This window comes from Chiloscyllium plagiosum, chromosome 22 (genome assembly GCF_004010195.1).
Source record: "Chiloscyllium plagiosum isolate BGI_BamShark_2017 chromosome 22, ASM401019v2, whole genome shotgun sequence".
Taxonomy (NCBI): Eukaryota; Metazoa; Chordata; class Chondrichthyes; order Orectolobiformes; family Hemiscylliidae; genus Chiloscyllium; species Chiloscyllium plagiosum.
In genome coordinates this window covers 50,128,978-50,144,553 of record NC_057731.1, presented here as the reverse complement: position 1 = coordinate 50,144,553, position 15,576 = coordinate 50,128,978, and the positions used below count along the sequence as shown (strand labels likewise).

Here is a 15,576-nt window from a genome sequence, read left to right as displayed (position 1 = left end):
TCTCAGTCTCTGACCCTCCCTTGCAGTCACAGTATTGATGTGGTGATCCAGTTCAGTTTCTGGTTAGTGGTAGTCCCCAGAATGTTGGTAGTTGGAGATTTAGCAATGGTAACACTATTGAATGAAAATGGGAGATGGTTAGATTCTCTCTCTCTTGGTGGAGATAGCCACGACCTGAAACTAGCATGGTGTAAATGTTGATTGACACTGATCAGCTGAGTTCTGCATTAGGATTCAGGTTGCTTCGATATCTGAGGATTTACAAATTGTGCAGAAAGATCGTCAGTAAACATCCCCACATATATTGTGAGTATGTTCGCTGAGCTGGGAAGTTGGTTTGCAGATGTTTTGTCCCCTTTCTAGGTCACATCCTCAGTGCTGTGGAGCCTCCTGTGAAGCACTGCTCTCGTGAGTCAGTTGGAATTTATTTGGTTTCGTTCCACTGCTTCCAGTTGCCAGTTCCAGTTGTTGATTGGCCTAGACCCTATTGCAATATGTTTATTGATTGGACAACACAACAATAATAGGACAATCCAAACAGAGGACAACCAGAGAATTTCTAGAAGCATGGCACTAATCCGCGGATCCATCAATAAACACATTGGCCTAGACCCAATATACTGACCACCGCAACAAACAACTAGAACCAGCAACTGGAAGCAGCAGGAATGAAGCCAAATAAATTCCAGAAGACATAGCACAGCAGTGCTTCACAGGAGGATCCACAGCACTGAGATGTCTCCTAGAAAACATCTGCAAACCAACTTCCCACTTTGGTGAACATACCCATAACCACGGCAACTGGCACCTGAGCTACAAATCTTTACATAAACCATGATCCCCACATATGAATCATAGAATTCCTACATGGTGGATGCAGGCCATTCAGCCCATTGAGTCCATGCTAACTCTCTGAAGAGCATTCCACCCCAACCGACTCCTCTCTCCATTCCCGTAACCCTACATTTTCCATGGCTAATCCACCTAGCCTGTACATCTCTGGATGCTATGACGTCCCCACATCTCACTTTGAAGCAGTTGAAACCTAACTAGTTGGGCTTAAGACACTTCCCTGTTGAACTCCTGAGTGATGTCATGGGACTGAGAAAACTGACCTCCAACAATCATGACTATCTTCCTTTGTGCCAGGTATGACTTCAGCCAGTGCAGTTTTCCTCCAATTCCCGTTGGCTTTAGTTTTGCTCGGGCTCCTTAGTGGTCAAATCAGTTCTTGATGTCAAGAGCTGTAACTTACACCTGACCTGTGGAATTCTACTCTTTTGTTCATGTCTGGACCAAGGCTGTAATGAGGTCAGGAGCTGAGTGGCTCTGGCAGAACCCAAACTGGGCATGTTATTGCTGAGTAATTGTTGTTCGACATCCCTATCACTCAACTTCCATCACTTTCATAATGATTAAGAGTAGATTGAGGTTACGGGTTATGATTGAGTACAATTCTGCTGTTGTTGAACCCACTTGATACCCAGTTTTACGTTACTAGATCTACTTGGAATCTACTTGAAAAAGCATAGCGGTGGTGCCACACTACATGGAGAATGGTACCCTCAATATGAAGATGAAACTTGTCTCCAAAAGGATTGCGTGATAGTCAGTCATAGAATCATAGAATCCGACCACGTGAATGCACTGATGACATATATAGATTTATCAGGATGAAATCAAAGAAAGCTTTTACCTCATGTGGGCTCCCTCATCATCTGCCACAAATCAGGTTTAGTAATTATGTCCTTTAGGACTTAGCCAACTCATTCAATGAGTGGCACCACTGAGTCACTCTTGGCAATGGACTCTGAAGTTCCCCACCCAGAATACATTCTGTATTTGCTATCCTCAATGCTTTATACAATTTTTAAAAAGTTCATTGGAAGAGGGCACTGCTGGCTAGGCTAGCATTTATTGCTCATCCCTAATTGCCCAGATTACAGTTAAGAGGCATGCACGGATAGTGATTCCTAACCTAAGAGGGGCAATAGGTCATAATCAGCAGGTGGTTTCCTTTCTCATGTTTGGCTTGAGACTTTGTGTCTGTTGAATCCCCATTTACTTCCTTATGCTGAGGAACTAGTGGCAATGGGAGAAGGTCAGCAGTTGCCAATGTAGAGAAATATTCAGCATCAATAATGCCTGTGGAATTCGCTATCACAGAAACATTGAGGCCAAAACATTATGTATTTAAAACAAGGAAGTAGATACAGCTCTTGTGGCTAAAGGGATGAAGGGATTTGGGGGGAGGGCAGGATTTGGGTAGTAAGCGATGATCAGCCATAATCATATTGGGTCAAGGAGTCAAATGGCCTACTCTTCCTTCTACCTTCCATTTCTATTTGAGATCTAAAGTCAATGTTTGAGGACTCTAAGGGAAATTCTATCCTGACTGTATACCACCGTGCCACACCTCTGCTGAGTCAGGGATGGTTACGGTGATGTATGAGACACTGTCTATTAGGTATATTTATGAAAAGGTCACTAATTCTAATGCCTGACCATGTCCCATTCCACACAGTGCAAAAAGGAGTGCAATTGTCTTTTCATTCTTAACGTCTGAAAAATGATGAGTACAAAAAAAAATCACCAAAAAACAAGCACTTATTCCCACTGACAACTCTTATCTCTTCCTTGATGTTGGGCAGCCTTACATGCTTTCTGTTGTACTAGTATTTGTACTGCACCACTAATGGTGGGCTGTCTAAACCCAGGGATTATCAGACAACATGCATAAACCAATACATTAACACAAGGTTATCAGCAAACAGCCGCAGCAGGCAATTAATCCACCAGCAACAACCTCCAGGAGAACCAAACGATTTCTTTTTTAAGTCCCCATTCTCTGATTTATATTAGGTTCTCCACCTTAAGCATCCCGTGAGAAACGGATGGGCAAGTGTTTTATCAATCTCCTGCTCACACACAGTCTTGACATAGGAGCATAGGAACAGGAGTGGCCCATTTAACTGTAATAGCCTGTTACTGCCGCATTCAGTAAGATCATAATTGATTTGTGACCTAACTCAACACACCAATCTTTACTCAATATCCCCAATAATGGTGGTTAACAAAAATCCATCAATTTCAAATTTAGGGACGTAGGGAATTAACATCTGACCTAGCATTAACTGATGTTCATGGAATAGAGTTCCAAATGCATCCACTATTCTTTTTTCTGGAAGATTTGCAAACTATTCTCTGAAGTCCTGCTCTAATAGTTAGGCTTTATCCCTTGGAGACTGGATTAGATTAGATTAGATTACTTACAGTGTGGAAACAGACCCTTCGGCCCAACAAGTCCACACCAACCTGCCGAAGCGCAACCCACCCATACCCCTACATTTACCCCTTACCTAACACTACAGGCAATTTAGCATGGCCAATTCACCTGACCTGCACATCTTTGGAATGTGGGAGGAAACCGGAGCACACATTTGACCTTTTTGGGAAGTCACAGCTAGGAGTAAATATTCACGCTCCCCCCCCCCCCCCCCCCCCCTCCCACAACCCCCCACCCCACCTTGGCCCTATATGTTGCTATGCCACTGTACTTTAACCTTTCAACATAAAATCAGTAACAATTCTAATAATGCCACACAAGTATAAATCAATTTTAATCTGCCTGATTAAGATGGATAATCTGTTCTCTTCTCAACTCTATTCCCAGATCCTAAGCTCTCTGATCCCACCCAACCTGATTTCCACTTACACCTTTATATTGTGGAACTAATGTTGAGGTGACTGAAGACAAAAACTGCTGGAAGTCACAGTGGGTCAGGCAGCATCCATGGAGAAACAGCAAGCCAACGTTTTTAGTCCAGATTACTCTTCATCAGTGCTGACATGAGATGTGGAGGGGGCAGCATTTATGCAACAGTGGGGGAGCAAGGGGCAGGGGGCCTCAGGGGTTGAGTGCTGGGGGAGAGAAACTGCTCATAGTGCAGATTAAGTGATTGGAATGTAAGAATAGCAGAACAATGATGTGTCTAACTACCGAATAGGAAAGAACAGAAACTCCCATTGGAATGGGGAGATGGGAAAGAGGACATGATGATAGAGAATCCAACAAGTGAAGCTAAAAGGGAGGGAGTGGGAGTGGGTACAATATCTGAAGTTGGGAATAGATTTCTGTGGTTCTGTTCGCCGAGCTGGAAGTTTTTGTTGCAAATGTTTCGTCCCCTGTCTAGGTGACATCCTCAGTGCTTGGGAGCCTCCTGTGAAACGCTTCTGTGGTGTTTCCTCCGGCATTTATAGTGGCCTGTCCCTGCTGCTTCCGGTTGTCAGTTTCAGCTGTCCGCTGTAGTGGCCGGTATATTGGATCAAGGTCTATGTGTTTGTTGATGGAGTTTGTGGATGAGTGCCAAGCTTCTAGGAATTCCTTGGCTGTTCTTTGTTTCGCTTGCCCTATAATGGTAGTGTTGTCCCAGTCAATAGATTGGGTTGGGATATCTGGTCAGCATGGATGAGTTGGACCGAAGGGTCTGTTTCCATGTTGTACATCTCTATGACTCTAAAGTTGTAAAGTGCCTATTCTGAAGATGAGATATTGTTCCTTCAGATTGCGTTGTGATTCACTGGAGCATTGCAGCATGCCGAGGATAGGCACGTGGGCATGCAAGCAGGACACTGTGTTAAAATGATCAGCTACGGGAAGGTAGGGGTCATACTTATGCATGGACCACATGTGGTCACCCAGTCTGTGTTTGGTTTCCCCAGTGTAGAGTAGGCCACAATGGGTGCAGAGAATGCAATAGATCAGATTGTAGGAGGTACAGGTGAAGTGCTACTTCACCTGGAAAGGCTGTTTAGGCCCTTGGATGTTGAGCAGGGAGGAGGTGAAGAGGCAGGTCTGTTGATGATGTAGAGAATTATCCAACAACAATAATAATTAACCTCTGATTGAATTCAAGACCTAGTCAGACCAGCAGTCTGTACAAATATTGGAACTTAAGGAAATGGGATAATTGTTATATGTTCCTCACATCCCATATTAAGCATGAGCAATACCACTGGTGATCAGCTAGTGTAATATAATATACAATTCCAGTTTTTGGACAGTTTTACCACATATTTGTATTTTTGTTTCAATGTAGCAGGCAATTTGACCCAGAACTGTGACATTTGTGCACTGTATTCATGATATACCTGAATAAAGAAAATCAACTCAATTATTCCATGCATACTGTACTGGACACAGTCCAGTTATTGGATAATACCCAAAAATGACATCCAGCATTAATCAAAACTTGCAAGAGTACAGCCAATGCATTGGATTCCATTTCTTCCTTGGATTAAAATTTATATACTGGTATTAAATCAAGACGCAACCCTTGCTGTCCGATATAAAAAGGCATGTAAAGCTGCCGTGACTCTCTTTTAGCATCATGCAACATTTTAAGCACACTCTTAGAGAAAATTAGATGCTTTTGAACAACATAGATAAATGAACTTCACATTAGCACTTGTATTATTCAGTGACCAAGGATATAAAACATCCACAACAATTCAAAAAAGTACCAGAATTTTTAATCTTTCTACATATGCAAAAAAGGTTAAAATTTACATGCAAATGACATACAAATGAATACTGAGATTAAATACCTGACTGAAGTGTCTATTACTTGTTTTTTATTTGTTAATCTGAAATCCAGTTAGCCTATTTGGATTCCCAATTGAGCACATGTACTTATGGCCAACATATTTAACAACCTGGATTAAACTGTGCTATGTGGATTGGGTATTTAAGAGATGATTCTACACAGCATGGTAATATTTCAACATTCAATGGCAACAAATTAGCACCTGACAGGGAGGTGAAGTCAAAATGCTCACTCGTGCACTAAGCAGTAATGACTGAATATAATCATGTTGTAATGTAGCAGTAGCAAGGTTTTTGTTTTTGTTACTCTTCAGACTCCCAGGAAAAGAAATTAACTAGGACACCTCTGGACTGCGAAGTCTCTGCCTGGTCTCCATGGGGTCTGTGCAGCAACAGCTGTGGGATTGGCATCCGAGAAAGGACACGGTTCATAATACAGCACCCTGCCAATGATGGGGAGACCTGTCCAAGTTTGCTGACCCAGGAAGAATGCAAGGAATCTCCTTGTCAGACTCAAGTCGCAGATAGCAACATCACTGTTTCAGAGCCAGCAGAAGGAACTGCAATGTCATACTTAGAGACAAACCTGAATGAAAGCGCGGGCTCCAACTCACTGGAAAAACCCCAGTCACCACACAATGAAACAGACAATGTCATAGCATCATCTCATCCTGTTGATAGGCAAGTCCAAGAAAGTGAACAGTTTCTGAAAATCATAAGTAAGTTATCATTTTTCTTCTTTCTTGGAGCTTTTTGTTCTTGTACCTGCCACCAGAACAACTAATGTTGGCATGAGCACATCAGAAGGCTCAATCCCCAAACCTGTGAGGAGTTAGCCAATCCTACCAATTTACGCAACAAGTTGCAGAAACAGCATTACAATAAAAAGCATATAATCTGTTCTATTGATGTTAGTTGAGAGGCTTTATTCCCCCATCAATTACATCTATCTGAGAGGGCAAATAGGGGCTTAATTTAATGTCACAACTGAGAGACAACATCTCTGACTGTCTCATACTCCCTTTGTGCTGCACTTGAGTGTCAGTCTAAGTTTTGTGCTCAAGACTCTGGAGTAGATTTGGAACTCTCAATCTTCTGAATCAAAAGTGAGGGTGCAACCTCCTGAGCCACAGCTGCCATGTCGAAAGTTATTATTTCCCTCTTCACATTACATACCATGTCTACCGTCCAACTACATTCTAATTTTACCAGTTTCATCAACATTGGCCAAATAACCATCCTCCATGTGCAGGTTTTGCCCATGAGTTATTAGATCACTGAAGTGTTCAGCCAGGACTGAATTTTTCCTCATCTGATATCTGTACAATTGCACTTTCAACAGAGATCACTGAAGAGGAAAGGGGCACAGGAATCTGAGGCAGCCTATTAGCACACAATAATTGTGGTTGGCTCATTCATCAAGGATGAAGACTGAAACAGGAAGACTCTATTTTTCAGGCTTATGATTCCATATTGGGAAATATATTAACCTATTGAGCAATGGATGCGAAATATAGTTTTCCATAAACATTTCCCTTTTACAATGTTGACTGCTGATCTAGACAATTTACAATTTAGGAACTAAATGTTAATCAAACACAAAAAGAATTGAAAGTAGTTGTTCAGAAATACAAAACTTGAGTATTGCTGAATAAAGTCAGATTTTGTTGAAGCTTTTTATCTTTCACTCATCAGGTCAATTCACAAGAAATACCAATGTAACAAGACATAAAAGCAGAAGCAGGCCATTGATAATCCTCAACTCTACTTTCCTGCCTTTTTCCTATACGCTTGATATTGTCTTACTGATTACAAATCCACCTCAGCCTTAACATCCAGCCTCAGTAGCCTTCTGCAGTAAAGAATTCTGCAGATTCACTTCCCTTTGAGAGAAAACAAATCTCCTCCTCATCTTTGTCATAAATTAGCAACCACTTACTCTGAGATTATGTTCTCTGGTCCTAGACTCTACCACAAGGGAAAACAACCTCTCTGCACCTACTCTATCAAGCCTCTGAATAATATTGTATGCTTCAATAACATCACCTCTCATCCTTCTAAATTCAAATCAGTACAAGCCCAACCTATTCACCCATCCCTCCACACCCAGGATCAACCTTGTGAATCTTCTCTAGACTGCCTCCAATGCTTGTAATAGTCAAATTTCATTTGCTAACCTATCAACGCTCCTTTCTCTTCCAACATAAATATTTTCCTTTTACACTGGTGAATTGACCTGATGGGTGCAGAACAAAACGTTTTGACAAAATGTGCTTATTCTTTCAGAAACACTCAACACTAAAAGTCTCAATAAAAGTATCTATGAATCTGAAAGACTCCAACTGGTAAAAATGCACAGTGAATTTATCAGCATCTGAAAAGGCAGATGAGGGACGTATTATTTATGTAACACGTGGTGAGGATTTACAGTGCAATGGCTGCTGGGCTAGAATCTCTACAATGTGGAAGACAGCTATCCGGCCTATCAAATCCATACCAATCCTCCAAACAGCATCCCACTCCATTTCTGTAACCCTGCAATTCCCATGGCCAACCCACCTAACCTGAACATTCTGAGACACCATGGATAAATTAGCATGGCTAATCCAGCACACTTTTGGACTGTATGAGGAAACCCACACAGGAATGGGGAGAATGTGTAAACCCCACACAGATTGTCACCCAAAGATAGAAGAAAGTGAGGACTGCAGATGCTGGAGAGCAGAGCTGAAAAATGTGTTGCTGGAAAAGCGCAGCAGGTCAGGTAGCATCCAAGAAGCAGGAGAATCGACGTAGAATCAAACTCAGGTCCCTGGCACTACAAGGCACTGGTCTTAACCACTGAGCCACCATGTCACCTAGCTGTGGAAGCATGTTTTAAATGCTTTCTCATGATATGGGGTTAGTTAGCTAGGCCAGCTTTTGTTGTCCATCCCTAACTGCTCTGAAGAAGGTGGCAATTAGTTACCTTCTTAAACCATTACAGTCAACGTGGCATTGGTACACTCATAGAACTGTTTGGGAGTGAGCTCAAGGACTTTGACACAAATATATTTAATAGTAGCCTACAAAGGAACTTAGGTAAATAATGAAAATAGAAAAAGTCACAAGATTTGGGAAAAGAATAGGGGAGTAGGATGGTTGGATTATGCTGAGTAAAAGCTGGCTGACCATATAGGCTACCTCCTCTGTGCTATATTCAATGATTGTATGAGATAATTTTTTGCCCTGGTAAATTGCAATTCTTAATGCCTCTGAACTCATCTATCATCTCAAAAATGGCTGAGGAAATTTCTGTTGACAGATATAAGTCCATTTTCAGAGGGTGCAACATGTTGCAAATTTTACACCGCATACCAAATACTAACAGCATTTGATTATCTCAAGTAGGCTTATTTGTTTAATTATTCACAAGTGAAATGGATGTATAGAGCACACTAGAGGGATAACTTTGACCATGACTATTACTCAGTCAGCCACCCATTACTTATCACATTCAAACCAATTACCTGATAGGAACCTTTCTCCTCATTAATTCTGCAGTTCCAAACTCGTCAGTACTTTCAACATGAAAGCCAATAACTGGAAGTCAGTATTTCAGAGTTGTTTATCGCTTTGGGGTTTTGAAAAAAAAAATTCATGAGATACTTGAATTGTTGGCATGGGTTATCCATCACTAATTGCCCTTGAACAGTTGAGAGTCATATTTAAGCTAGCTTTCCTAGAGGATAGCATTAGCAAACCAGATGGACTTTTTAACAACAATGATAGCTGTGATGGTCATCATTACTACTGACTGGCTTTATTTTCCAAATTAATGTAACCACATTCAAATTCACCACAGTTACAATGTTGAGCTTTGAACCCAGTCACCATACCATTAGCTTGATTCTTTGGATTATCTGGCAAACACTATTTCCATTACACCACCATTTGCCTTAAAGTTAGCTCAGCTTACCTGACACTTGATTCTGTTTATATTTCTTTCTCTCACCCTACAGATGAAAGCAGGTGGATCTCCAAGGCTGGAGCTTCATTCAATGAGAGTATGCTAGCATTGCAAAATGCTTCCAGTGACCAGCCTTTCAGCTCAATTACAACATCAGAAGAGGGTGGATAAGAAGCATCCCACTCTTCAATCACCAGATCCCATGTTGGTTATGATTAACTTTGTAGCTGAAAGGAATAAAATTGTTTATAAAGCATTTATGTAGAATCTGATTATATATTGGCTTATGAGGAGAGACTGAGTAGACTGGGACTATACACATTTGAATTTAGAAGAATGAGGAGGATCTTACAGAAATATACATAATTATGAAGAGAATAGATAAGATAAAAGTGGGGGGAAGGTTGTTTCCACTGAAACTAGAACTCAGGAGTATAGCCTCAAAATAAGGGGAAACAGATTTAGAACTGAGTTGAGGAGGAACTTCTTCACCCAGAGGGTTGTGAATCTGTGGAAATCCCTGCCCAGTGAAGTAGTTGAGGCTACCTCGTTGAATGTTTTTAAGGTGAATTTCGATAGATTTTTGAACAGTGAAGGAATTAAGGGTTATGGTGAGCAGGCAGGTAAGTGGAAATGAGTCCACGAAAACATCAGTCATGATCTTATTAAATGGTGGAGCAGACTCAACATGCCAGATGGCCTACTCCTGCTCCTGATTCTTATGTTCTTATGTGATGTTGCTTAAATGAAAACTGAGGAGCACATGGCAAAATCAGAGACATTGGCACCTGACACATTGTATAGATGATCCGTGAGATTTTACTCTCATGGCATAGTTTTGCTGAGCAGGTTGAGAAGCTGTCACATAAATGTTTGATAGGATTGAGGCCATGGTGCTGAGGTTAGATCAGTGAGAGGTAAAGTTTATATATTTTCCTAATCAACCTGTTCAGATTGGTTACGACATACCTCTGGAGCAGGTGGCACTTGAACCCAGGCCACCTGGCCCAGAGATAAGGTGCCACTATCACTGCATTTCAAACACCCTTCTGGATTTTTTCAATATCAACCTGCTATTACGCACCTCTGGAGCAGGTGGGACTTGAACATGGGCCTCCTAACTCAGAGGTAGGGACACTACCATTGTGCCACAAGAAATCCAAGAGGAAGTGAAGTTAATTGTAAATATCTGTGTGAGTTTGTGTGAGTTTTATAGGCTTCCATGGAGTACTCTCCTTCTCAACATTGCTGTTGGCCTGAGGTGTGGTGACTCTCCGATTAATTGCAGATTGGGGTGAAAAGAGGCCATTTACACATGACAGCAATGATTTTGCAGTAACAGAACTAACTCTACAGCTGTACAATAAGAAACACTCTGCTCCAGACTGTTTCATTAAGAGTGCATTACATGACTGGGAGGTGCTTGCCCACAGCTTCACTTCGGTGCCCTTTTACATGAAGGTTGTGTAAAAATAATTAGGCCATTGAATTGTGGCAACTGTTATTCAGAATAAAAACGTCTTTGTTCTACGTTGTATGAAGAAACATGAGCTTCTCCTGCGTTCAGAGGTTGAGGAGGTGATGGAAGCAGACTGACTTCGGCAGTTAATTTTTCTCCGATATTCTGATGTGTAATTGCTGCTAATCAGATCACAAACTCAAGTTTGCAGGGCTGCTTCCCATTCCGAGTGAAGCCACCAGCTGGGAGCAGCGCGCTGTTTTGATACTGGAGCCTAGGCGCTATAAATCATGTCACTGGATTAACAGTCATCATGAGAATTCCACACATACCGAGTAGATCAGCTTGCAGTGTAATAGCTGGCTCTCAGCAAGGGCTGACTGATCTGTTGGGGTGTCCATTCACCTTTGGCATTTCGGTCAAAAACTCAATTAACATGTCCTTAGAGGGTACAGTTGGGGCCACCTCTCCCAATGTACAGTAAGAACCCCTCCTTTAGTCCTTCCCTTCTCTGTAAGTGGCCATGATTCCTTGGGAATGCTCTCTCACTGGATACACCGGGGTGGTGAGCTTAACCTAAGGATCACCATTGCCTCAGGTGAGGGTCAAAGTTGAAAAGGCAGGGTCTTCACTGGAATTGAATCTACGCTTTCGGCATCACTCTGCATTGCAGACCAACTGGGCTAACTGATCCCCACAGTGGATGCCCTTGTCTGTACCTGTCTCATGGTTAACTAATTATTCAAGCTACAATCAATAAGCTAACAAGTGTCTGGTGTTAGTTCCTCTCTGGCTTCCACTCAACAAAACCTCTGGTCCAGAACTTTGGTTATATTCATAAAACTGGCTTCTACCATCTGGAAGGACAAGGGTAGCAGATACATGGAAAATCACCATCTACAAGTTCCCCTCCAAGCCACTCACCAGCCTGACTTGGAAATGTATCACTGTTCCTTTAATGTCACTGGATCAAAATCCTGGAATTCCCTCCCTAATGGCATCACAGTAGTCCCTACACCATGTGAACTGGAGAAGTTCAAGATGACAGCTCACCGCTTCAGGGCAACTAGGGACAGACAATAAATGCTGGCCTAGCCAGCAATGCCCATATCCTACAAACAAATTTAAAAATGAGAGAAGTTGAGGCCTTTAGCCCCAATTTTAAAACATCACTCGCAGGAAGGGGTGGGTTCAGATTGGATTGAATTGACTATCTTCCTTAATTTATGCTCCACTGGGCTTCAATCTGTGTGAAATGTTCATTGCAACTTCTGTCAATGTTTTTGCTTGCAATTGAAAGGGAATATGGCTCCAGGGAGCATCTGGAATTCTGCCTGCAGTTTACATGCAGGAGGCTTCATTCTTCATGGGTTAGCAGCTTTCCTTCAGCCGTGGAGTAGATGACGTTATGTTTCTGACTTAGTCTCAGCAGCTCTTGCTTATATTCCAAATGCATCAATGGCTTCAGACAAAGAATTGGGCGGATACAAACTGATATGTATAAGGTGAGGAAAGGAAGAGACTTTTGAAAGACACAATTCCAGTTTCACTTGTGGCCCAGATTGTTTCCAAGCATAATCCATCAACAGAAACTTCAGACAATATAAAATAGCAACCACCAGAATCAAAGGAAGAAATTTCATTTTTGTAGCACCTTTTAAAATATTCAGGACATCCCAAAGTGCTATACTGCCAATGAAGCACTGCTGAACTATAATCACGGTTGGAATATAGGAAATGCAATAGGCAACTTGCGTTCAGTGACCAGGGTATCTATTTTTTGGTGATGTTGGTGGACAGAAAAATATTGTATCTTTCCTAGTCCCAGTTCTTGTCACCACATTCTTACAATGTTGTGAGATCCGGACTGTAGTAACATGTAAGAATACTGGAGAAACTCCACCAGACATGCCTCTACTGCATTCTCCAGATTCAAATAGAATAAACGCTAGTGACCTCCTTGAAGTCAGCTATCCAGGCATTCAGGCAAGTCTCCAATAAAAACAATTACAGTGAAGTGGACACTGTGTCTGGAAAGCTAAAACATAAAAAAACAGAGAATAGGAAAAGAGGTCTTTGAGCTTGCTCCACATTCAAAATGATCATAGAGCCATAGAGATGTACAGCATGGAAACAGACCCTTCGGTCCAACCCATCCATGCTGACCAGATATCCCAACCCAATCTAGTCCCACCTGCCAGCACCCAGCCCATATCCCTCCAAACCCTTCCTATTCATATACCCATCCAAATGCCTTTTAAATGTTGCAACTGTACCAGCCTCCGCCACTTCCTCTGGCAGCTCATTCAATACACATTCCACCCTCTGCGTGAAAAAGTTGCCCCTTCGGTCTCTTTTATATCTTTCCCCTCTCACCCTAAACCTATGCCCTCTAGTTCTCGACTCCCCGACCCCAGGGAAAAGACTTTGTCTATTTACCCTATCCATGCCCCTCATAATTTTGTAAACCTCTATAAGGTCACCCCTCAGCCTCCAACGCTGCAGGGAAAACAGCCCCAGCCTGTTTAGCCTCTCCCTGTAGCTCAAATCGTCCAACCCTGGCAACATCCTTGTAAATCTTTTCTGAACCCTTTCAAGTTTCACATGGCTGATCATCCAACTGCGTAAACTTTCCCTGCTTTCGCGCATAGGTTTTGATCCCTGGTACACCTAAGCAGGCATCTCCCTGCCAGGTCCTCTTTTCTGAACTCTTAACTGGCCAGCATTCCAGAGGAGGACAAAATAAATTCTGTAAATATTGTCTCAAGCTCTGCCTGAAGCTCAGCAGCATTGACATTAATGACTCGGAGGATATTGCTACCAGTTGATCAAAATGGTGACAACTTGACCATCAACCTGTACCGCTCTTCAAGTCACAACACCTAAGGATTAAGTAGAGCAACGGCAGAGAAGAAACAAACTAAAGAAGCAAATTCTGCAGTCTGGATCATGGGATGCCCTGCCCCATCTGTCCAAAGATCTGCAGGACAAAAATCGGCGTGTTCACTCATATGAAGATCCACGGCAGAGACACAGAAAGCCGACTAGGCAACATCCATCCTCTAATCAAGGGACAGGCGTTGAAATATTGGGTCAGGACATTAAACAAAATGTTCATACTTTTCTTGAGAATTATTCCACCTAAAAGTGCAGTTCGAAAAGCAGTACCTCCTACAGAGGAGCACTCTCTCTAGGTCTCAATGGAGTTCTGATGAAAATCTTTCCTGAAGAAGGGCCTGTGCCCGAAACGTCGAATCTCCTGTTCCCTGGATGCTGCCTGACCTGCTGTGCTGTTCCAGCAATAAAGTTTCAACAGTTCTGATGAAAGGCTTTTGCCCGAAACGTCCTAAAGATTTATTCTTTAGGATTCTGGGGTGCAGCTTGAATCCCTGACCCTTTGACTCAGAAAGCAATGTGTTCACCATTGATCCAAATCCATTGCCTTATCATAACATCACCAGGTTCCAGGCTCCTGATGAGGCAGTTTGATTCCTCACCTACATACACAGTTCTGCCATTGAAGTCCCATCTGCCTATTACTAACACAGGAAATGCTGGATTAAATATTCTTCTGTGCTTTATGTTGGATATTACACAAAGGAGGTTATGATTGAAGAGTGTATGACAGATTATTAAAGTGCTGAGCAGGTGAGGTTTGTCCATTTAGTTAACTAGTGGTGAGTGATTTTAATTAGGGCTATTGTTCACCTTTCATTCTGGCCCTTCAGTGAGGCAAGAGAGGAATAATCACAGCTTTGAAATGGAAAATACAACCTAATCAATATTAGTCAAGCAAACAAACACCTTGGCATCCAGAGCTGAATAGACAATTGTATGTTTTCACGGGCAATAGCTCTCAAATAGTCAGTAGCTTGCAGCAGCTTGCAATTGAAATGCCTGAATTCAGCTCTGTCTGGAAAACATAGGATTGTGATTTGTTCATCTTACAGTGCAGCGTTTAATGAATTGCTTGTAATTGACGAGTGATAGATTCACAATTCACTAACGTCCTTCGGGGAAATAAATCTGTCCATACCTGGACTGATCCATATATGAATTCAGACCCACAGCAATCTAGCTGACTCTAATAGCTCTCTCAATTGGCCCAGCAATCCGTTCATTTGTATCAATCCACTACAAAGACAGTAATGGGAGGGCTCTCTATGTGGGAATCCTTCCACTTTCCATCAGGGATCTGAGGTGGAGGGTGTTGCCCGCAGCAGTCCCACCTAACTGCAGGTTGCTGTGATTCACGGATTCCTAACCCATCTATTTATTTTGCAGTGCTGTGGAATCCTTGGACCAAGTATATTTTAGGTTGTGGGCAATTGCATCCCCTTTTTAGCTACTTGAACAATCTTTTGTTGTGCTTTGGTTGCACTTCAGCCCCACGTCCAGATCTTTGAGCATCTAGTGCAAATCAGAGAACTGTGTTGTGTGTCTGCTCCGGGGCCTGGCCAAATTGGTTATGAACAGGTGCAGGCAGTGGGCTGTGGAGGGGTTTCTTGCTGCTGCCTGTCTGCCCCTCTTCCTTGGTTACCTTCGTGACTGGGTATCCTTGGA

At 42.3% G+C, this 15,576-nt stretch overlaps 2 protein-coding genes across 2 annotated transcripts in view; one reads left to right on the top strand and one right to left on the bottom strand.

Annotated features, from left to right (window-relative positions):
• The window catches only part of LOC122561325 (spondin-2-like), a 31,965-nt gene extending 22,155 nt beyond the window's left edge, over positions 1–9,810 (top strand). Inside the window, exons 4-5 of the mRNA XM_043713021.1 lie at positions 5,920–6,324; positions 9,607–9,810. Of these exons, the coding sequence (XP_043568956.1) occupies positions 5,920–6,324; positions 9,607–9,725 (524 nt within the window). The 3' untranslated portion in view covers positions 9,726–9,810. The remainder of the gene's footprint in view (positions 1–5,919; positions 6,325–9,606) is intronic.
• Positions 1–15,576, bottom strand: part of slc25a28 (solute carrier family 25 member 28) — a 183,024-nt gene that overhangs the window by 16,903 nt on the left and 150,545 nt on the right. The window lies entirely within an intron of this gene.